Source organism: Mchenga conophoros, linkage group LG3, assembly GCF_057382185.1.
Source record: "Mchenga conophoros isolate Kocher_MC1m ecotype Shallow Benthic linkage group LG3, M_conophoros_male_GT1.1, whole genome shotgun sequence".
Taxonomy (NCBI): Eukaryota; Metazoa; Chordata; class Actinopteri; order Cichliformes; family Cichlidae; genus Mchenga; species Mchenga conophoros.
The window spans coordinates 25,750,732-25,774,305 of NC_140528.1; the positions used below are offsets into that span (position 1 = coordinate 25,750,732).

Below are 23,574 nucleotides of genomic sequence, written 5' to 3' on the forward strand. Positions count from 1 at the left end.
TTATTACTATCTCGAATTTTCTAGTTACTTCTGAGTAGAAATGTCAAGACTCCTGAGTGGAATTTCACAGAGAGGAAGCAGTAAGTGAGGCTGGAAAGAATCACATCAAGCATCCAGAAAATCACCAGGGGCCTCCCAGGGTTGTGTCCTCCTCTCTCCTCTCCTCCCAATAAGCAAACCTCAGAAGACCCGTCTGGTAAAATCGTGAGGTTCACAGATGACATGTCATTAGACTCATCGAGGATGGTGATGAGCGTGCATAAAGATGTGGGGTTGAACGGTACTGTGTGTGCTGTAAAATTCTTCAGATTTCTGGGATCCACAGTCTCCCAGGATCTTAAGTGAGGACAGAGCAGAGGATAGACTTCCTGCACCAGCTTAAAGGTCAGCCTGGCTCAGGAGCTGTTGATCCAGTTCTACTCTGCAATAATCCAGTTTGATCTCTGCTCATCCATTACTGGTTTGGATCAGCCACAGGACTACAATGGTCTACAACGGAAAGTCAAAAATTCATTGGTGCCAACTTGCACTTCATGCGGGACTACATTGCAAACCAATGACACGCTGGACACAAGCTGTTCCAACTGCTCCCCTCTAGGCGCTACAGAGCACATCAGGCCAAAACAACCAGACATCTGTACAGTTTCTGTCCATAGGTCACTCACATATTGTCTACTACTAAAAAACCCACCGTACCTGCTACTGAACCAAAGCATGCATAACTCAAAATTTAGTGATATGATTCCAATACCTTGACTTGCTCACGGGAAAGAAAAATCATTGAAAGAAATATAACGAAACATGAAAAAATATATTTTCCATAATTTGTTAAATATGATGATATTTATTTTTTTATGAAAATATGTTTCATAAAATCTGTGGCACAAACAAGCTAGAGTGATAGCGACGGAAAAAATAAATATTTATGTCAATTATTTAAAAATATATTTTTATTAAAAAAAAAAAAAAATCTTTCCATAAACGGATGCAATTCAAACTTATCCTGTCTGGTTACTGTCCGGTTGTAGTACACAACCCTGACCAAACGAGGGCGCTGTTTACGCTCTGTGTGTACGTCGTGTGATCCTTGAGGATATGGTGGTGGATCAGCAGCCAGACAAGACAGCAAGATAACAGCACAGCATACAGCTTAATGTCAAGGACTTTGGAGAGGAGATAAACATATGCTACGACGATTATTAATTAAATCCGGGTTTTTGTGGCAGACCACGAGAGGGAAGCAGATTCTGCTGTAACCGCTGTGTATTTGGAAAGAAGACCTGAGGAGGAGCTCTTACTGGAATCGCTTTGCCTTCTCGCTAACTAGCTAATATGCAACTCTGCGTGTGAATTTGCACGAAAACAAGACTGCTGGATATAACAAGCCGGGGCTTGCATTGACTCCCCTCCCCTTTCCTTTCTCATTGTGATATCCACCTGCTCACATGCAGCTAAAGTCATGCCGGTCTTTCGTCTTGCAGATATAGCCGGTTAGCAGACTAGCTCGGAGGCTCGGCAGGTGAAAGCCGGGCACGCAGCGCTTCGGTTCTGCGTGAGACACAACGCCATGCCGCTGGTTGAAAGAGGCCGATTCGTAGAGCTGACTTCACCGAGCTAACGCTAGCTGCAATTAGCAGGCCGCTGCAATCATCTTCAAGTCAGCTAATTACACAAAGCCACAGGTGAACGGTGGAGATCACCTTTCGCTTTCTTTCTTTGCTGTGCTTACTTGTATATAAGCTCCATCTGCGGGGTGAGCCAATACCCAGTAATCTGCTAATCGGCTAGCCCTTTAGTTAGACAGTAGCGTTAATGCAAAGCCATTTGTAGCGTTTTGGTTTTGCTGTTGTTTACATTGTTAAGAAAAACAGACTGTTTTCTGTAGCTTACAGCTAGCTCGGGTGAGTGATAAGGCTGTTTGTAAACGTGTATATATATATATATATTTTTGTTTCACTAATACACGCAGTTTGATACTTGTGTATTGAGTAATTTGCACTAGATAGCCACATGTACATCACTACAGATCATATCATATTCACTTTGTGGTGGCTTTATTATTTTTAAGCATTATCAGTGAAAGCAAAGTGAATGAGCAGTACTCATTTGAATGGGGTTATTTAGTCTGGGATCTCTGCTGAAGCCTCCACATGTAAACAAGTCTGAGTCAAGTGAGTGTCAGGTTCGCATTAGTATTTCTTTTAACTGCACGTAATCACCGAATATCCAGTTAATCCTCTGAACGTTATTTATCCATGTTGAAGCAGTTACTTTAAACCTGACACAGACAAAAACAAAAAACAGCAACAAAAAACCCAAAAATGGGATGTTGTTGACCTCCTGGAGCATAGCCAGACATATCAGCCCATTCATTCATGATTGATGATCTTTGTGGAAGTAGGTTGTCCTCTATCCATTTGCCACTAATGTGAGACCTCAGCACCAAGCCACCAACGATCTGTATTTAATTTTAACCACTAATGTAAAGGGGTGAAGACAAACCCTGGGGAGATTTGAGCGTTTATAGTTTTAGCAGCACTTTCCTTTAAATCCTACTGAGCCTAAAACTGGAACCACTGGTGTGAAACATGAAGAGCACTGTGTCTGATCTAAACCCGCAGCCCTGTAGCGTGGAGATCTGATCAAAGCGCAACAGAAAGGCTCATTGTACGGACTGATAGTTGAAGAGGAAACGGAGATCATGGTGGTGATAACAAAAGCAGCCCAGTGACAGCTTTGAATCCCGCACCAGGAAGCAGAGGAGTGTCTATAAAGGCTGCAGATATGAGTCTCCGCCAACCCACCTCCACGCTGGACAGGTAGGAGCCTCACATCCGCTACACCCAGACAGTTTATGTGGGTAAAGGTATGCCTCTTTACGCCTCGCTAAAAAAATGTGGTATTCCCAGGTGAGCATTGTTTTTATCTAACGGATGTGCAGTGAGGCCACTGGAAGAACAGCTCAGACGGCTTGTTGACTTCAGGAAAAAAAGCAAAAGATTGCACAATAATGTTCATTTATGTCATTCAATCTGCATCTCCTCTAATAAAACACTGGATGTAGTGCACCCCGTCTTGTTTGTTAATGTCACCACTTTCACCATATATCCCTGCACTGTGTGATCGTCTTTGTGATGCATCTTTGTTGTTTATCATGTGTCTTTCCTCTTTCTCCTGCTGTATACTGTTTTCCCCGATTTGCACGTGCCCATTACCTCCCACTGCTGTGTCTTTGTGTGTGTCATGTGACGGCAGGGCAGCCAATAAGACAGACAACCAACTGTTCAGGTAGGACAGCTGCCCGGTGGTCGCTCATGTCAGGGTTTGGGGGTTAGTGAAGCCTACAGATTGTACAGCTGTGGCAGCAGATTTCTCAGCGGTTGGCTGCTTGTTTTTTTTCACAGTGCTTTGGAGACATTAGGAACCCAAAATACAAGAAAAAAAACATTTTATGACCTCGTTACGTGCACGATCCTTACATGAACACTTAATTTTAAGTGATAAAGAAACACTTTGACATCTTTATCTAAATACTGCCGTTTTGTCAAAGCCGCTGCTGCAAGTATAGCTCTGTGCTATGCCTATGTCATAAGAGCTAACCCTTCTGATACCCCTCAATCTAACCTACAGCCCCAATGTTCATGACCCTGGAGATATAACTACATGTGACCATTGACCAACGCATGCAGGTTTAAATGATGGCAATGGTGTTCACCACCTGTGTAGGTGCTACGTAGATTAATTGCAGAAGTCTCAAATCAAACACCAGAAATTGAGAGGGTTCCTACTCTTAATTTGTCAGGTATGGAGTGAACTTGCATTACTGGGTAGCTTAAGCCTCGATTATACTCGTGGTCATGGACACGTACACAGACAGCTGGAGACACCACAGCCGAATATCATTTATGCTATCCTTATTTGAAGTCCACCATGTGGTGCATGTGCATAGTTGGTGCATTTAAATATCCATCCATCCATTTTCTACCGCTTATCTGGGGCCATATCACAAGGCAGCAGCCTAAGCAGAGAAGCCCAACCACCTCCTGTAGCTCATCTGAGTGAACACTGAGGTGTTTCCACACCAGCCAAGAGATGTAATCTGTCCATGGGACTACCCAGGGACATCCTCCTGGTAGAGCACTCCTGGAACACCTTAACAGGAAGGATCCTGTTCAGGTACCCGAATCATCTCAGCAACTCCTTTGTTTGTCAAGGTTATGCTGATAGTGTCTCCTAAGGCACGTTGGTCCGGGGTGAGCTACTTTGCCCAGGATAGATGTACCAGAGCCCTGTAATACCTGGGATAGGCTCCAGCCCCCCTGAATTGGATAAACAGAAGAGCATGGTTGGAAGGATGTAAACCACTGAGTGAAATTAAAGTGTTCAAGTGAAACTACTCAGAGTAGGAAAACAAAGCAAAAGGCTTCTAGAAGGACATGAACTGCAGTGATGTTGGTGATTTTTGCCGTCTGCTGCAGACTGTCGCAGTTTAAAACAAAGCTGTTCCACATTGGAGCAAATCCCCACATTGGAGTAGCCAAAACCAGTTTGATTTGAGAATTAGAGACATTCTCAAGATAATTTTTTTCGTTCAGATTTCTTTTGTTTCTGTTTTCTGATCACCTAACCCTTAAGTAACTGATCGTTTCGGTGCTACTTGCCTATGTGAGGAGCTCTATCTGTCCTGATCACAGCACATTTCTTTGGATTTAAAATGACCTTTGTTTGAATTATTCCCTTCAACCTTCCATCACACCCCTTCATATAAATATATTCCTTGAAGTCATGGCTGCTTTCAGTGTTTACAGTCTGTAACAGTCTGAAGGGCATAGTGATGGTTTAAGCAGCCTGCCCTCTCCCTCAGTCTGTTTCTCTCTGTTGTTTTCTCCGTCTTATTCTTTATTCTGACTTTCTGCTTCTTCCCCCCTTCTCTGTTTCTTCCTTCTTTCCTGTCATGCTTCGCTTTCAGCCCTTTTGCCGCTTGGTGAGTTTTCCTGTCAACTGCTATCTTGTCTCTTCTCTGCTATTCATACACTTATTACTGTTAATACCACAGCAAATATAACCGTGTGCCTCCATTGAATCTCCTTTTCTCTCTTCATTTTCTGCATTCCTGGCTAAGCTTTTTGGCCTGTTCTCTGACTTTTGATTTCTCCTCCACTGACCCTCATGTTTTTCATTTATTCCCTTCAGAGCTTCCTTGTCCCTCCCAGAGCGTTTCCTAAATTGGCCTGTTCAGTATCATCCCATACTAAAGTCTCTTTCTGTTTCTCGTCTTCCAAATCCAGGATCAACAGTTTGACAATTGGGGACTCGGAGCGTAAATCCTCTGGCCCTCAGCAGAGAGAGCCAACGGCAGAAATCATTTCTGACAGTACAGGTAACTGCGACTTATGATGGGTTATTTTTAGTTGCCGTTATATTCTTGTTTCATTTAATGTCACCCCGCCGCTCATTACGGCTTCTTCTTCTTCTCCCCCAGGCACTGGACTTGTGCACAGATGTGTGGTTGTGCAAAAGGACCAGCTGGGCTTCGGCTTCACCGTGTGTGGAGAGAGAGTGAAGCTGGTACAGAATGTCCGACCAGGTGAGACAGAGATGCTGCGCCTGCGTTGTCATAGAAACGTAGACAGTGTTAAAAGGTGAACGCAGGTGCAATTACATCACCTTTTGGGTTTTGAAGGCTCATTGAGCATCGTTGCCAACCTCACCTTAGTTGCAAAACCCAGAGAGGAGTAGAGGCGGGTCTGACTGTGAAACAGCACCCTCACTGGCTAACAGCTTGTGATTGACATGTTGTTAGCCAATGAGTGAGCAGATAATACTGCAGATAATTGCCCTTTTTAAACGTAATTTAGTGAAGATTTGTTGTTCAGTATGGTAAACTGAGTCCTTCTCACACACTCAAACACGTTATGCAACACGCCACAGCCCCACCCATTCATAAGTGGACTTTTTTCTATGCTTAAGTGTTTTCAGGCTAATATTTACTCACATTCACGCCCAAGAGCAACTTGGGGTTAGTATCTTGCCCAAGGATGTTTGGCATGCAGACTGGAGCAGGGATCAAACCACCAGCCTTTATGATTAGTACATGACCTGAGCTACAGCCATCCTGTTATGATGACCCAAAACGAGTGACTGAGACCGTAAACTCGCCAGGATTGTGTTTACAGAATCCAGTTTCCCATCTGTGAACATTAACTAGCATTAAATGAATGCGATACAACAAATAACACCATCTCATTTGCTAATATGCCAGCAGCAATCAGTAGTTCTATTGTTGTAACACCACTTCGGGCTTAACGGCGGCAGTAGCTCAGCTCCAAGGACGGCAAAGTATCCTTGGAACCACGAGGTGCTCTCTGATTCGCTTATCAGAGTGAATGTGATTGAATTTTTGATAGATGGAAGAACAGTGTTTGTATGACTTTGTGTGAGTGAGGCATGTCACCGTGGATTTCTACGAGTCATCACTGTAAAGAACGCTTGTTCAAATGCAGTCTGACCCACGTGCTCTGGTTGGTGACGGATTACAGCCGTGCTGACTATGTGTGAGTTAAATCGTCCTTTATCCTTTGCATGAGTTTGAATGTATGTTTGTATGGATGCTCTTCAGGTGGAGCAGCAGTGAAGGCTGGTGTCCAAGAAGGGGACAGAATCATAAAGGTTTGTACTGCTTTCCATGTCACTGAATGTGGGAATCTGTGCTTTTTGTTCCTATTCAATAGTAACATTACTGATTCTGTCTCTCTTTCTGCTCAGGTGAACGGCTCGTTGGTTGCCTCCATGTCCCATCAAGAGGTGGTAAAGCTCATAAAATGTGAGTATATGTTTGGCTTTAGTGGTTACATGTTTTTGCTTTTCTTGTTTTAACCTCATTCTTTTATCATTTATCATTTCAAAGCTGGATCTTATGTCGCACTTACACTACAAGGGCCGTCTCCATCAACCACCTCCTTGCCCTTAGAGCCCCTCGCCACTGATCACACTCTTAATCAAAGATCATCTCTGGCTGGGGAGGCTGCACCTCCTCCACCTCCACCCTTGCCCTCTGGACTGAGCAGCACCCCCTCCCAAAGGATCACAGGACCCAAACCACTACAAGTACATGAAACTTTCAGGACTGATATCTAGTCGGTAAAGCTTACTTACCAGCAGAGTAAACGTCAGTGATTTACAGGGGTTTTTTTTGTGTGTCACACTCATTTTTTAGGACCCACAAGTACAAAAACATGCGACTCAGATACTCAGGAAAATGCTGGAGCAGGAAGAGGCCGAGCTGCAGGTATCCATGCCACCTGTGCTATTTGTTTATCGATACATATCAGTGAGCTGCCCGTGTTGCAGAAAAATCTAGTGCATGCTGTCTCCCGTTATCACCGTGTACTTGAATAAATATTTTTTTAAGCTCCTTTGGCCTGTTTTGCTTTTGGAATACTAGTTAAGATAAAGTTGTGTGGATAAAATCTGCTGTTTATAACCAGACGGAGACTGACTTGATTTGCAGGACTTGATGGATGAGCAGCTGAGGAACCCGTCGCCATTGCTGGAGGAGCGAATTGAAAGCGCCAAGAGGAGAGCTCACCAAGTCAGAGTCAAGATTCAGCAAGATGTGGTGAGGCAACCCGGCTGTTTTACTCTATTACAGTTTCTGTAATCGCTGAAAAGCTCCTGTAACATTCACTTAATGATCTTACTAGGACAGAGCATACACTAAGACACAATAAAAAGAACAAACCATATTACTAGAAAGGCAACATGACCAGATAAATTCAGTTAAGTTAAAAAAAAATGTTTTCAGGGGAAACATCAAACAGAACGATCTGACTAACATGCTTGGTGCTTTTTTCCATTTGCATCAGGGACATAAAACAATGTCATTCTTTTAAATTGATTTGCTGCTCTAACTGTGCAGTATTGCTCTCATGAAAGACTTTAATTCCTATCCTGCAAACCCTGATTGATCCCCAAAAATGAATTAATTCTATCATAAAGGTAATAAACAAGCGTAACTTCTGTTTAAAGCTTGTGCTTCAAATCCATTTAACTCGCTTTATTTTTGGTTCGTAGGAGGGAACGAGGTCAGAATCTGTCACAGGCTACTTCATAGCAGGAGAAGGTTTGTATCTGTGGGTCTTTGTAAAGCTTCACAATATACAGTGCTGTTTAAAAGTCTCGAGCCACGCGTCATCTTTCTTCTTTCTTTTTTTAAAGAGGAGTTGAGCAACAGGCTTTCTGAAAGTCTTTCAGAGCTTCTATTTGGACTTGTCTGCTTTTTCACTCATCTTCAGTCCAGTCCTTGTACCTGACCATTTTCAGAGGAATGTTTATTTTTTTAAGCTACTTAACAAATAAGCTGTGTTAAGAATGAAAAAGGAAACTAACTGTAAACTGAACCTAACTAAAAGTGACAAAGATAACACAGTTTGACTGACAGAAGATTGTATGAGTCCCATAAAGATATTAGCCGGAAACTTGGCGATTCTTCGCGTTGTGTGCAGTGAGTCATTAAAAAAAGTTTCTAGAGTAGATGAGCGGTGTCTTAAAGTCGTGCCATTAAGAATCCAGTGAGGTGAGGGTCCTTAGTCATCTATAAAACACAGTGGAGGCTCTGTCATGGTGTGAAGCTGGTCTTTTGCACAGCACTCTGTGTCTTTTAAGCTTTATTCACTAAAAACTTTAATGATAGATTTGGTTGCTTCATAATCGGTTTCAATTGATTCGTTGCTTTCACAGGGCGACAATCAATAGACTCCAGTGAAGGAGACATGGAGGTAGGCGCCACAATCTCTCTTTTAATAAGCTTGTTTGTGTGTGCTTGTGCATGTGCACTCATCCCGTCCCGCTCGTCCTTCTTCATTCCCTCCTTCTCCTCGTCCTCCTCCCCAGGCCTTTGAGAGTCCCCACTCCTCCCCCTCATTTTCCTTCAGGACCCCCCTGCACCGGCGCCAGACGTCCGACATATCCACCTTATCTGATTTGGTGAGATTGATGCACATATTCACTGCAAAGACTTTTTCCTCTTTCTGCTGCTGGAGGCACACAGGACTAATGACTGAAAGAATCAGAGGATCATCATCACACGATTAAGATAAATGTGTACTGGAGTGGTAGGAGGGCATGCAGGTCGAAAAGAAAAAAAGAAAGTGAGAGAGGGAGACGGAGAAAGGGCACCACGTTAATGTATCACTTTGGAAATTTCCGATTTAGTGGTGTCATGTGATTGTTACCAAACCAGGCTGAATGTTATTAATCACTTTTATAGAGCAGAGTCAGTAACTGAGGAGACGATGCTGTATTACACAACATTTCCAGTCTGTACTGGGAGTCTGCGTTCGTACCTGCATGTTCTGCATGGTTCACTGTGACACGCCGACCCTTCAAGGCAACAGCTGCTTTCCTTCTCAGACATTCAGGCTGTCGCTTCCTGCCTGTTTCTGCCGTGTGGCACTTTGATTTGCCCTTTCCTTTCAAATGCACCAGACAGTCGCTGAGATCATTTTTCAGCATGAATATATTCATTATTTATATCGATCCCTGCACATGAATTATGTGAATTAAAATGCACATGTGTGTTTTCCAAAGTATTTTCCGTTTTCTGAAATCTGTGTGTGTCTGTTTAAGGGTGGAAAGGCTCAGATCATCGGGCCCGAGGAGGAAGATGAAGAATATGACGGCTATGCATTTAATGAGGTGACATAGATAGATGGATATAATATTTATTTTTTGGAAGATGTCTCTTCTTTTTTGTACATTTTCCACCAGTTGAGCATCCCTTCATATTTTTCCCGTCTTTCTCTCAGATGGACGGTCCATACCAAGATATTGAGCTGTTAAAGGCACGACCAGCACACATGGCAGTGTTCATGAGATATGTCTTTACCCAGCTTCTGGATCCCAACCCTCTGGTCAGTTTATATTATCTTTTGCACAAGGTTCAGTAAATTCCCCATTTTCCCAAAATTTGAATTTTATTGCAGTTATGTCATGTTTCAGACTTTAAGAGGAGGTTAAGTGTGGGACGACACTCGAGTTCATATGCGTGTGAAGGCAGATAAGCAAATATTTGTGGCAATACAGTTTAGCTTTTTATTCAAGGCCTCCAATTTTAGTAGTTCAAAATGTTTCTGACAATCCAGAATCTTATGTATATTTCAATTAAATTGGTGCATGTCAGCACTAAGTTACACAAACGCACGTGCATGTCTGTGTTTGATTTCTTACTTTCATGGTTGTTTTCTGTGTTTCTGCATCAGCTGTTCTACCTGTCTGTGGAGGCTTACCTCGGCTCCCTTCCTAAAGATGCCCGCACTCTTGCACCTCAGATCTGCTCCCTGTTCCTGGAACCAGATGCTGTATGTAATGAGTCTAATCCTGTTATCCCTGTATTAACTGACTGGTGATGATGGTACCACAATTATCGTGTGTGCTTCGGTTAAAAAGGACTGACTCTATATTTTTACCATAGAGTAACTGTAAGAAAGAAAACATGTGTGTTTTTGGTTACAGCCCCTGAAGATTAAAGTACGAGAGGAGTATCTTGCTGATATCGGTAAGTGAACTAAAAGCGCGTGTTCGTGTTTGTGTTGATGTATCCAGTCATATACAGAATTTTCTGTTTTGTGAAAAAGCCTCCAAAAGTCAACCTTTACCACATTTCATTAAGGTAAATTGGCGAAATGAAGGTCTTCAAACTGTAGCGTTGCGTTTGTGTGATGTAAGAATTGTGCAGGCAGTGAATTCACAGCAACTCAGTGAGCGCCATTCCTGCCTCATGTCGCCTACCCACTTCCTGCTCAGTGCCAGATGTGGGAAATGTTATTAGGAATGCCTGCTCAACTGTTATTAATGCAAATATCAAATTAGCCAGTCGCATGCCAGGAAGTGAACACATTTAGGCATGTAGACATGGTTAAGATGACCTGCTGAAGTTCAAACTGAGCATCACAGGAAGGTTTAAGTGACTTTGAGTGTGGTGTGGTTGTCGGAGCCAGATGGGCTGTTCTAAAAATGCTGATCTGCTGGGATTTTCCCACACAGCCATCTTTAGGGTTTACAGACACTGGTCTGAAAAAGAGAGTGAAAATGCCTTTTTGATGCATGATGACAGAGGAGAGTGGCCGGGCGGTTTTGAGGTAATGGGAAAGCAACAGTAATGCAAATAACCACTCATTATAATCAGGGTTTGCAGAAGAGCATCTCTGAACACACAGCGCATCAGCAGAAGATTGCAATGGGAGAACAGCAAACTCTGACTATAATTCATGCAAACTCAAAAAAATTGGACTTGAGAAGACTGGACTGGATGTGGCCTGGTCTGATGAGTCTCTGTGGACATCATTTGGACTAAAATCTCAGAGGAATGTTTCCAGCTCTTTGATAAATCTGTGCCATGAAGAATTGAAGCAGTTTTTAATGGAAAAAAGGGGCCCAACATGGTAGCAGCAACATGTACCTAATAAAGTGGCCAGTGTGTCTCTCTTCCCCCAGTGATCCACCAATGCAGTGCATCTTTTGCCCACAAGGTGGAGCCTGCCAAACAGTTTGAGAGTAGCTAGAGTAAACAAATAGTAGTCATCAAGTTTAAAGGTTCATGTTATTCTGTCAAAGCAAACATGTTATTTATTATTATTATCAATATCATTATTATTATTATTAAAAATATTAGTTTGATTTTTCCTGCTGACTAACTGTACCCTTTGCTATTATGTCCATCGTCCCATAAGAAAATCGACTTCATGCTCAGGAGGACATCCGGGGACCTCTGTCTGAGCTGCAGCAGCTTGTGCTGCCAGAAATCCAGGACCAGCTGCAAGACTACAGGTACATCACAGAGGATTCATTTTGTTTGTTTATTCAGTGGAAAACATTGTTTTTAAATCCGAAGAAGAGTTTCTCAGATTAACCTCGTGTCCGTGTGTTTCAACAGGAACAAGCAGATGATGGGTCTCGGTTCTCTGTTTGGAGAAGGAGACCTGCAGCACCTTGATGGAGACACTGTGAAAGAGAAACAGGTGGTGGACAAACAAGTCACCGCCCTGTGGGAAATACTGTGAGTCTGTCTGCATTTATCGTGGTATTTTAGCCCTAAACTGTAAAGTTTAAACCACATCGAGTTCAAAGTGAAGGCAGCGGTTTGTTTTTGTTTGATCGGCTGATTCAGCTTTCTGTGTCTGTGTTGCTGTGTCCAATTAAGTTTATTTACTCGTGCTCTCACCACACGCGCACACACAGACTGAGCCAGGTTTCCCTAGCGACGCCGTCAGTTGTTCGGCGTCCAATAAAACTGTTATTACATATCAGTAAAGCTATCATGACAAAGGTCATCATCCCTGCCACTCTGGAAAAACCACATGACATTTCCTCCTCTCACGTTATACACACACAGAAGCTGCTTCCCGTCACATGACTGTGGCTCGGTGCTGTTTCTTGCGTTCTTATTTGCACCTGAATAAAGTGGATTTAAGTTTGAGGAGCTCTTTGGAAAAGGGATTTTTGTCGTGGAGGGAGTTAACAACCTTTTTATGTCTCTTTGTCTTCCTGCTGCAGATCAAAGCACGAGGAGGACAGAAGGTAAAAGAAGAGGCTCGCCTGTTGGAGTGAAATATAACAGCTACACCTGCATTAGAAATTTCCTAATTCTTCAAACCTTCTTTTCTGGTCTCTGCTCTTCACTCCTCTCCTTCAGTTCTCCTCTGGCTTCAGCTGTGATCCTCTACCTGCGTCATTCTGGGATCAAGCCTAGAGACTCCAAGGTCTTCCCCGGCCTGACCACAGAGAAGGACAAGTGGATCACTTTCTTAAAGTCCAAGAAGGTAAGAATGGAAACTTGCCTTTTATCTTGTCACCTTCTGCAGCTGTAATCATTAATGTGACGGCGTCTTGAAGAACAAACAAACTTGGAGAAAGTGAAAAGGACCTGGCCTGTGATTTTCTACCACAGTATTAGGTACACCCTACTGCTACCATGTTGGACTCCCTTTTGCCTTCAGAGCTGCTGTAATTCATCATGGCACAGATTCAATAAGGTGCTGGAAACATTCCTCAAAGATTTTGGTCCATGTTGACATTCATTGACATTCAAGTCATTGTCACGACAATATCCCCCCACACCATTACACCACCAGCTGAACAGTTAATACCAGGCAGGATGGATCCATGCTTTTGTTTATGCCAAATTGAGACCATCCAGATGTTGCAGCAGACAGGAGTGACACCAGGTGTGGTCTTCTGCTGCTGTAGCCCATCTGCTTCAAGCTTTGAAAGAGTTGTGCATTTAGATATGTTGTTCTTCATATCTTAGTTATAATGAGTCGTTATCTAAATTACTCTGGCCTTCCTATCAGCTCACTCATTCTCCTCTGACCTCTGACCCATCACTGAGGGACTTTTGCCCGATGAACTGCAGCTTACTGGTAGTCAAAACAAAGAGCAGCCTTTCTTTCTCATTCTGAAGCTCAGCTCAAACTTCAGCAGGTCCCGACTATGTTTACCTGCCTAAATGTACCGAGTTGCTGACGTATGATTGGCTAATTTGTGTTATCGAGCTGTTGAACAGGTGTACCTAACAAAGTGGCCAGTTTCTCTGCATTGATTGCATGATATTCATTTTGATGTGACTATGTGTTTTCCAATTTTCTCTCTTAAAAGTTGTTGTTTGTCGCACTCGATCTCAGTGACTGAACTCAGACCTCCTCTCCACAGCTGAGCGGTACCAAGAAGGAAAAAGATGGAGAGGATAAAAAGAGAAATCCCATCCTGAAGTACATCGGCAAACCCCGGACCACATCCCAGTCCAGTAAATTAAACAGCACAAACACTTTAGAAGAAGCTTTTTAAATCATCATCCAGGCCCGGCTCATGGTCATGCTTCCTGCGGTCTCTCGACATTGTCTAATAACGGCTCGTGTCAGTGTCAGCTGATGGTTCGCTGACACACAACAAACAGCAGCATGCTGACACACGTGACCCTCTCACTCATTCTGCTTCTATTGATTCCTTTTTGTCCTTTGTTTGCCTTTTAATTGATTTTTCCTGGTTTCATGCGTTGATTTATGGGATTTTCATTGTGTCATTATTCTGATTTTTATTGTTGTTTCTGTTTGGCTCGCTTTGATTTTGTAGCATTCCATGTCCCGCTGTCACCCACCGAAGGTACTTCACTTATAATTTCACTTTTAATTTTACCCTTTTGTGCAAATTTAATTTTAAGAATCATACCTGGTGATGGATTTGAATTTTGTTTTTGTTTTTTCATCAACCGTTTCTCCTTGTAGTGTGTGTGTGTGTGTGTGTGTGTGTGTGTGTGTGTGTGTGTGTGTGTGTGTGTGGGGGCGAAAGAAAGGAATGTTATTTTATTATACCATTAAAGTAATGAGTAACGTTTGTATTGGCAGTCCGGCCTGGCAGCGTGCGGAACATCATTCAGCAGTTTGAGAATAGCACCGAGACCGGCGAGGAAGTCAGCGACGGCGCTGACCCGCAAAGGCTCTCCTCCAGCAGCCTCGGGGATGAAATGGACAGGTAGCTGCGCCTGCAGTATAAGTTCACAGCCAGCTGGCAGCAACTGAGCGAAGCAGACTTTGCTTTATTGTTTTTGTTGGAAGTGGTTAAACTGATTTAGCCTTTTGGGTTTGCTTTGTGCGCTCTGTCCCCACCAGCCCTCTACCAGTTCGTCTGGCTCGCAGCGAGTCACTAAAGGCTCAGGGAGAAGGGCGACGGCGTGGCGGCACCTCAGGAGCCGAGTCTGTGCCCCGCTCTCGTAGCGATGTGGACATGGAGGACTGCGCGGATGAGAGGGACGGGCCAGGCCTGAGGCCTCTGCAGCACAGCGCCTCGTCCTCTGCATCCAGCAACTCTGCACGGTAAAGATTGACCAAGCCAGACCTGTCGGGGTGCTCAAACACCAACACATGCACCTTAGCAGCCTTAAGGCAGGAGCTGAGGTCACTTTATTTGAAGGAGAGACTTTTGATCCCCTGAAGCACATGTAAATAAAGTTTTTTGCCCCTGATTTGACCCTGAGAATTATAGGTTTTCACCTAGTGCCGTCTTTCTCTCCACTCTCTCAAACTCAGGTCTCTAGAGAACCCTACACCCCCATACACCCCTCGGTCTAGACGCAGGTGAGTTAAACTGTTGTCACAGTAGATGGACAGGGCAAAGGAATAAAGATATGGACATTTGAAGATGAAGTTGGGTTCACAAGCAGGAAAATTTTTACTTTGATCATCTTACAGTACTAATACATTTTAAAGAACTATTTAGACATGGAGTTACAGAGATGATCGTGGAGTCACGGCTGATTATTTTCTGTTTGTCTCTTCGTGTGTCGTCCGCCACTGCTGTCTACCCATCGCTCCATCTCTCTGCGGGTACACGTCGGTCCGCCTCATCCACCCGTGTTTCTGGATCCCCGTGTAGGAGCGTGGAGTCGCCGCTGGCCCTGCTACCCGATGCTGCAGCACTGGAGGATGACGTGATGGATAGTAAGACCTGGCAGGAGACTGTTACCCCTCAGCTCCTTGCAACACTCAGCCCCAGTGAGGTGGATAGACAGGCTGTCATATACGGTAAGAGCTACAGCATTTAATTCTCAGTACAATCAGCAGGTTTTAATTTGCTTTTATTTCCTAATACACATCTCTCACATATGCGAGGTAGTATGACCCTTTCCTCTTTCCTCATGTGGCCTCATCCTGTTCAGAGCTGTTCACCACTGAGGTGTCCCACCTGCGAACCTTACGGGTCCTGGACCAGGTTTTCTATCAGAAGATGAGGACTGTCCTGAACTCTGACGAGCTGGCCTGCATCTTCCCCAACTTGCCTCAAGTCTACGAGCTCCACGGTCAGTGTTTGTCCACCATAGCTGCTAAAGGCCTGTGAAAGTGTTTATACACAGGCCTGGTTGTGACATTTTAATCAATACAAGCAAGAAAATGGAATAAAGATTGATGTTTGGATGTCTTCATATTAGTTAGATGAGTTAAATATGAAACGTATCCTGTGTAAATGGAAATCCTCCCTTTTTAAGAGCCCTTTGCTGTCCTGCTGTGTCTGTTTGCACACCCGATGTGTTGTACTTTGAGTTGCTTTGTGTTCACTGCTCTGTGTTGCTAGGTAAACAGCAGCTTTTCTTTATGTTTGCTGAGCCTTTATTTCGAGCCATGTAGACACTCGGTGTTAGACCACTGTACTCCCTCACTAAGGGGAAGCTTTGTCCTGATTCTTAAAAATACCCCGTGTGTTGTTTTCATGATTAATTTAAACATTTCCAGGCTTTGATGTTCTTTGTTGCTTTTGTGTCTCTCGTTTGCAGCGAGTCTGTGTGAGGCGATGAAGAAGCGAAGAGAATCGCCGATTGTTCAGGACATCGGGGATGTGATGCTGACCAGGGTTTGTTTTGCTCCTCCCGTCTCGATGGCAAGTAGAAACATGTTTTCGTGCTCCATATTCAGTGTGTTTACAGTTTGTGTGTGTTTGTAGTTTGAAGGGGCAGCCGGAGACGAGTTTCAGGAACAAGCGTCCCAGCTGTGCTGCCAGCAGTCTCAGGCTCTCGAGCTCATTAAGAGCAAACAGCGTAAAGACCCTCGCTTCGCTCACATTATCCAGGTACACACACACACACACACACACACAGCCTCTGACAAAACATGTAAAATATTCATGCAACACACACTTTGATGCTCCTTGTGCTTATTAAAGCTTTATGCAGTGAACACATCATTTTAATGACATGGTCTCTTTTGGCACACAGGAGGTCAGTGTTGCATCATTTCTAGAGTTTTGCTTCCCCCCAGCTGCGTTTTCTTTTTCACTGTCTCAGCTCATAGTCTCTCTATTTTTTGCTTCGTGAGAGGACATGAATTCAAGCTTTCCTGTTGGGTATTGTTATGTTATAACACTCCTTACAGAGGAATCTTAGAAGTTCTGTAGCCGCCGTTTGGCTCTTATGATTTAAATGTAGTTTTTCCCAACATCCTTTGCTCTCGTGAAGCCCTGCATCTTCACACTCCCACATCTGTGCTTTCCTGCCGGGATTATACATTCACTGTGATAATCCTGAGCAAGTTCACACCGAACGTACAGGACGCCGTCTTAGTCTGAAGCAAGCCTTCGTTGTTTTACCACAGTGAGAAAGCAGCGAGCAGGAGGTCGTGTCTGTGGCCGCAGCTGCAGTGGTGCACATGCAGGTTTTTATCTGGCTGCTGATCTTTCTGCTTTCTTTTTATGTCTTTGTGTGAAATCTTTGCATTTTCCAGTTAATTTTTCAGGAAGCAAACATGCTCTGTCATTATCATCAAAAACACAGCGGCCACTTTATTAGGTATACCTTGCTAGTTTCAGGTTGGCCTTCAGAGCTGCTTTAATTCGTCATGCCACAGATTCAATAAGGTGCTGGAAACATTTCTCCGAGATTTTGATCTGTATTGACATGACAGCATGACGTAGTTGCTGCAGTTTGTTCTTCCACTTAAAGCTGCTCTATTGAACTGTGATGTGGTGACTGGATGTGATTTGAGTGCAGTAAACTCATGTTCAAGAAGCCAGTTTGAGATGATTCAAGCTTTGTGACATGACTTGTTGTCCTGCTGGAAGCATCCATCAGAAAATAGGTACACTGTGGTCATAAAGGGATGGACGTGGACGAGGCAGCCTGTGGTGTTTAAATGATCAGTTTGTACTGAGGGTCCAAAGGAACCAGATGTTCACAGTCCCTTAAATCAGTTTGAGCTTCAGTAGGTCATCCTGACTGAGTTGCTTCCGTGTGATCGGATAATTGGTGACTGATTTGTGTTGAGGAACAGTTGTTATTAATCGCTTTATATCTGTGATATTCGAGGGTGCACTAAATAGTTCTGTGTACAGGATAGTTATTATACCGTGTATATGTGTCATAGGTGTAATAAAGCGTATAGTTGTGTTTAAACATGACAGCGTTGTTTTATTTGTTCAGGAGTGTGAGGCGAGTCCTCACTGCCGCAGGTTACAGCTCAAAGACCTGCTGGTGTCAGAGATGCAGAGACTCACCAAGTACCCGCTGCTGCTGGACAAAATCGTTAAATACACAGAAGGTGAGGAAAAGCAGATCCAACATAACCCTGACCACAAACTGAGCTGTTGCTAGGAACCATGATCTTATTTGTTTTTGTTGATTTTAGCGGGCTCATCAGATTTGCCCTTGCTCCAGCGAGCGCACGCGTGTTGCCGAGGGATACTGCAGAGCGTCAATGAGGACGTTAGGGAATCGGAGCACCGGCAGCGCCTCAGCGAGTACCAGTGCAGGCTGGATGCTGCTCCTCAGTTCAAGGTGGCGTACAAGTTTAAAACTTTATTTTTCTTCTGATTTTTAAATGACAACGATTCATTTTTGATCTGTAAATGTTTCGCTTCGTTCTTGTTTCACGCAGAATGTGGACCTCACCACGAAGAGAATGATCCATGAAGGTCCTCTCACCTGGAAAGTTAACAAAGAAAAGCTGATAGGTGAGCATCGCTGTGGTCATTATGTCTCATCAGTTTAGTTTCAGGCCTTCTAACCACAAATATCTGCATTCCTCTGTCAGAGATCCAAGCGCTGCTGCTGTCAGACTGCCTCGTCCTCCTTCAGAAGGGCCCAGACGACCGCCTACAGCTGCGAAATCATTCCAGCAGATTGGGTGGAGGCGGGGGAGGCAGCGGTGACAGCAAGACCTCTTTCAGCCCTCTAGTGAACCTGGCGTCGCTGCTTGTTCGCCCGGTAGCTACAGGTACGCTCGCAGCCTTTTGTTTCTCTGTTTTTGTAATTTTAAAATAATATTTAATTACCTTTTTTTTTACTAATTTTATTTTTTATTTCTGTTTTCTCTAGACAAGAAAGCTCTTTACATCATCAGCACCACAGATATGCAGATCTATGAGCTGGTGGCTGCAACAACATCCAAGAAGGAGACGTAAGCTCTTTTCTTTGATTCATTCACATTTACCTGAGGAAACCTGTGCTGTGCTGCACTCTTCACTTAATTTAAAATGTCTTAACTTCTTCTTGTTAAACAGCTGGAAAGATTTACTGGAAAAGGCCATCTCTGCCGCCGGCGGATCGTCACCTCTGATGAATCACAGCTCGATACCCATGTCGTGAGTAGATTTGATTTGAATCATTTCTTTGATGAAATGTCCTGATTAGACAGTGAAAAAATTGAACTTTTCTGTCATTTAATTATGTAACTATCACTTATTTATGTTATTGTCGCATGAGTGGTCATGTTTAAGCAGGAAAAGCTGTCAAACTTTACCAAACTTAAAAGTGCAGAGTTCACATGTTCCAAAACAGTCCGACTGGCAGGATTGGAGTCTTTGGTGGGCTGATTCTGGCCCGCAAGCCTTATGTTTGACATCCTTGTTTTAAACACAATATGATGATCTGTATGTTCTTTTGATCTGTTTATTTTTAATCCAAAAATATGCGTCATACTCTTTATTCTTCCTCCAGGTCCCCGAGTCTACGCAGTTCTTCCCCCGTCTCGACTGGCAGCAATGCCTACGGAGGTAATGACCACGCCGCGATCGTCGGCCTCAGATCTGTAAACATTCTGCAGATGTTTTAAAAACCTTTCTCCAACTTCGCTTTCTCCCAGATAACTCGATGACGGAGCAGTCAGACTCCACGGAGACTCATTCCAACAGCGACGAGCCCGCGATCTCCCACAGTACGCCTGTGGACCAATCGCAAGCTTTGCTCAAAGGACAAGGCGTGGCGGAGGCCGCTCTGCAAGACGGTGAGAGCCTCCGAGTATTTTACGTTGGATTCTGTTTCTTCTGATTGTGGAACATAAAAAGTAGAAAAGAAAGAAATCAAACCTTTAAACCTGAATCATCGCTAATCCAAAATTCATCCCTTTTAAAAAAAATTTACAGTTGAAACCCTGCGGCAGCTCATATTACAAGATTTCGGAGAGGACTGTTGGAGCCACGATTCAGATGATACACCCACCAATGAGACGGCCGCTGAAAGCAACTCATTCACAGAGAGGCAGCGACCGGAGTCTCTGGAGACGGTCCTCAGCTGCTGCACCGATGAATGGGAGGCGGAGCCAGAAGAGCTGCTGCTTGCAAAAGCACCCAAACCTCAGGTTGTGAGGAAAGGTAAACACAGCCTGGCTGCCGAGCACCCGTTTTTTCATGATTTTTTTCAGCAGCCGCTCACTCACGATTGCACTAAATTCTCAGATAATTAAACATCTTGAGCTATAATTTGCACCTTTTTCCCCCAATGAGGTGACACGTGGTCACTGTCATCTGCTTATATGACATCTGGGTGTGAATAATGGCCGCCGTCCTTTGCATGTCTTCTCTCTCACGCACTTTATCTTCTCGCTGTTGAGAACGTGACGGCACACTGGTTGCTTTAGTTCAACTCTTCACTCCTTTACACCTTTCAGTGCACTCCTCTTTTGTCACAAGTCTATCCTCTGTGTGCGTAGCTGTGGTTGCGGGTCCTCCTCCTTCTTCTTCTTCTGTCGCTGAAGACATCACTGATGATGTCACCCTCCCCTCCAATCAGTCATCCAAGTCAAGAAGCGAGGCCAAAAAGCAGGGTAATGCTGACCGACCTGGTCCACAGCTCTAGTTTTTTTATAGGTGTAATAAAGAATATAACATCTGATGTTAGCGGTGTTGATTTTACTCTCTGTTCATTCACTAAAACACTTCTTGTTTTGTTACACCTCTGCGATTCAGGAAATACCTTCTACCTGGTCATGCCCATAGAACAGGGCGAGAGCGTGACTGAAGATCTCAACGACCCCCCTACACCCACCGCCAGCCACTTCCCTCCACCTGTAGAGGAAATGACGTTGCCACAGACGCAGATGGAAGAAGAGCCGGCAGCCCGCGGCCCGGAGGCCAACCAATCAGAGACTATGCAACTAGAACAGGAAAAAGAAACAGGCCATTTGCAGGCTGCGCAACACACTCACGTAATCAGAAACGTGGATGAGATTTTTCACACGATTGAGGAGCTGATGACCAAGTTGCGCCACCTGAAGGTGAGTTTTGTGGAAAAGATGGCAACAAAAGAGCCGCCGGCGCAAGCTGGTTTTCTGTCTGTGTCAACTGGCAACTCCACACCCCCGACCATGTTCAGTGTGTGGTTATTAGACCTGAGTAACAGCAGAAGATTAGATATTAAATGCTGTAAGAAACTTTTGAGAAACAAGAATCTGAAGAGAGGGAAAAATGTGCATAATCATCACAGTTAATCTTCAGTCTGTCCAGTAAAGAAACATAGATCATTGTGAATAGGTTTCATTTGCTTTGGTGCGAATGAAGGTGATGACAGGACACCTGTCATAGCCTTAGATTGTGTCCGGTGCACAGATAGTGTAGCTCCTCAAAGATCGTTAACTGTGTCTCCCAGCACAGTCTGAAGGTGTGGAGGAGATGGCAGGAGGTATGCTGTTACATGAGGACGGCTGGTTAGGGTGAAAGGACTCCTGCATAATGACCTCTAGGAGGTCACTCAGGTGGAGGTTTGTGACCAAACTTTAGTCAGACTGTATTGCAGAGACTCAAGGGCCCAACGTCCTTCAACGTCCCAGGATACCCACCGAGTCTGTCGCTTTGATTGTTGTAAACAGACGGTGTCATCACACAGTTACTTCTATTTTTGCTCACCGTTAAGGCGCAGTAAGCAGCTGCAGTATTCTCCTGAAAGATAGGTGTCGCCACTCACACAGCATCACCACATAAGCACTGAAAGTGGAAGAGAAGTCTCATATTTTTGAAACTGTTGCAGCATATCCCGCTGCGCAATCTGACGATCTCTGAGCTGCTTTACTGAGCCGTCATTTAAACGGTGGTTAAAAACCGACATGATCGTACACTGGTGTCAGTTTTGTCACACACAGCCATGCAATAGGGAGAGAACAGAAAGCATAAAAGCACCATTAGTAGGACCTGTGCTCACAGCCGTGTGCCAGTTAGCATTTGGTGGCCTGTTCTCCTCACAGATGAGAGCAGGTTCACCCTGAACACGTGACAGACGTGAAAGAGTCAGGAGACCCCGTGGAGAACAGTTTGGTCTACCCTTGGATGCTCACAGACTTTCCCTTGCTAGCCAGCGTTCACATACCAGAAATAAGTGTGTTTCCTAAAACTGTTAACTCCTTTGCAGGAGATAGAGAAGGCCCACTATAAGCTTCTGGAAACTCTCAGAGAGTCCTCCATCAGTCAGGAGTCTGAGGACCAGCAGTGTCGCTCGGCAACCGTCTCCAGGACGCCGTCTCTGGATCGTAGCTCAGGAGATGGTGAGCACGCACTGAATTTGCAGCTTGAACTCTTACATATTGTTGGCCGATGATAGCAACTTCTCCTCTTGTGCTACTAATTAATGCTTTCATCCTTCAATCACACCAGGCAAAGAGAGCAGACCTGCGGAGCCCAAAATCCTGTCGACTGGATTCTGATGCGGCTGCATGGTAAATCCATTTGCAGTCGCTCAATCTTGATTGGCAGTCTGACGTAGCTATCCACTTTGGGGCTTCCCCTTAGACCCGGTTCCACTCACCCATCAGCCCCGCGTGCACCAGCCTGTGGCGCAGAACATCAAAAAGCCCGTCACCATTTCTTTGTTTCTGTTGCCCTGATATAACAGGAAGGTGAACTGACTCATCGAGGTTTCTGAGCTCAGTAAGCGCAGAATGAACGGAGTCCACGGAAGTTGAGGAATAAATACGAAGGAAAGGAAGAAAAAAGCAGAAGACAAGTTGACTGTGGAAGAGAGAAGTTGGAAAAATTGAAAGTGGAAATGTGAGCAAGTTTGGATATTTGTGAAGGAAAGAAGTGTTCATGTAATGCTTTTGGAGAACTGGTTGAAGGAACAGAGCAGCAAAAATGTTTAAATGTTAATTTAAAGAAGACCCGTCACCCCAGCACTTTACCCACAACGCACCTGTCTGTCATGTACGTCCTCTACAGCGGACAGATCAGGGACTGAAGGATTCAGGCTTCATTTAGGGAGGGTGGGGTGGAGGGCTGAGACTGCCTCCTGATGGGGTCTCCCCCCCCCTCCACCTTCGCTGTTTGCTTTACACCGACTTCACCTGCCACCTCGGCCGAAGGACTGTGTCTATATAATTCAGGTTATTTGCACTGGGTAAGGAAACACACACACGAGCATAGCCGAACTCTCATTCATCTCCTACACCGACTGTGGAAGAAACTCTTAATTCATTTCGTTCACACGCCTTCTTTGAAGCAACAGGAAGGCTTTCATCAGTGCAACATGTTTCACATTTTTGTATTTTGGAAACAGTACTACGCTGTTTACTACTGAAAATGCTGGCAGGATTTATTTTCAGCGCCGCTTCAGGGGCGCACAGGGATCTCAGCGGTTCTTACGTGCTCAGCGGATTCATGCAGTTGCTCGACCGTGTACAGCTGTTGGAACGTTTTGGGGAGATTTACAGTATGTTGAGGTGAGACTCAAACCTGGGATGATTCAAACTTAAGAAACTTGAATTTTCACCAAGAACCTGTTGCCAAATAACCAGACTGGCGTCGCCTGTCTACACTTTAGGGTTTAACTGTGCA

General features: G+C 44.4%; 1 protein-coding gene across 11 annotated transcripts; it reads left to right on the plus strand.

Annotated features, from left to right (window-relative positions):
- Window positions 1-1,068: 1,068 nt before the first annotated feature.
- Window positions 1,069-22,901, plus strand: arhgef11 (Rho guanine nucleotide exchange factor (GEF) 11). 11 transcript variants are annotated; one of them, XM_085256060.1, is made up of 43 exons: window positions 1,069-2,819; window positions 3,256-3,288; window positions 4,970-4,984; window positions 5,289-5,380; window positions 5,483-5,587; window positions 6,620-6,669; window positions 6,766-6,823; window positions 6,908-7,107; window positions 7,217-7,288; window positions 7,511-7,618; window positions 8,074-8,122; window positions 8,740-8,777; window positions 8,893-8,985; window positions 9,628-9,696; window positions 9,807-9,911; window positions 10,260-10,358; window positions 10,513-10,555; window positions 11,730-11,826; window positions 11,933-12,055; window positions 12,553-12,576; window positions 12,692-12,818; window positions 13,708-13,801; window positions 14,128-14,157; window positions 14,400-14,526; window positions 14,664-14,867; window positions 15,081-15,128; window positions 15,427-15,575; window positions 15,710-15,850; window positions 16,322-16,398; window positions 16,489-16,614; window positions 17,960-18,077; window positions 18,165-18,313; window positions 18,414-18,489; window positions 18,570-18,752; window positions 18,854-18,935; window positions 19,039-19,119; window positions 19,475-19,530; window positions 19,620-19,760; window positions 19,900-20,127; window positions 20,466-20,579; window positions 20,722-21,029; window positions 22,157-22,289; window positions 22,399-22,901. In XM_085256060.1, the coding sequence occupies exons 1-43, from the start codon at window positions 2,785-2,787 to the stop codon at window positions 22,446-22,448; spliced, it is 4,350 nt and encodes a 1,449-aa protein (XP_085112186.1). In that variant the 5' UTR covers window positions 1,069-2,784; the 3' UTR covers window positions 22,449-22,901. The 11 variants fall into 11 exon arrangements, with proteins under 11 accessions (XP_085112186.1, XP_085112124.1, XP_085112135.1 ...); XM_085255998.1 differs by having other exon boundaries at window positions 1,069-1,901; window positions 2,622-3,288; XM_085256009.1 differs by having other exon boundaries at window positions 1,069-1,682; window positions 2,622-3,288.
- The last annotated feature ends 673 nt before the right edge of the window (window positions 22,902-23,574 follow it).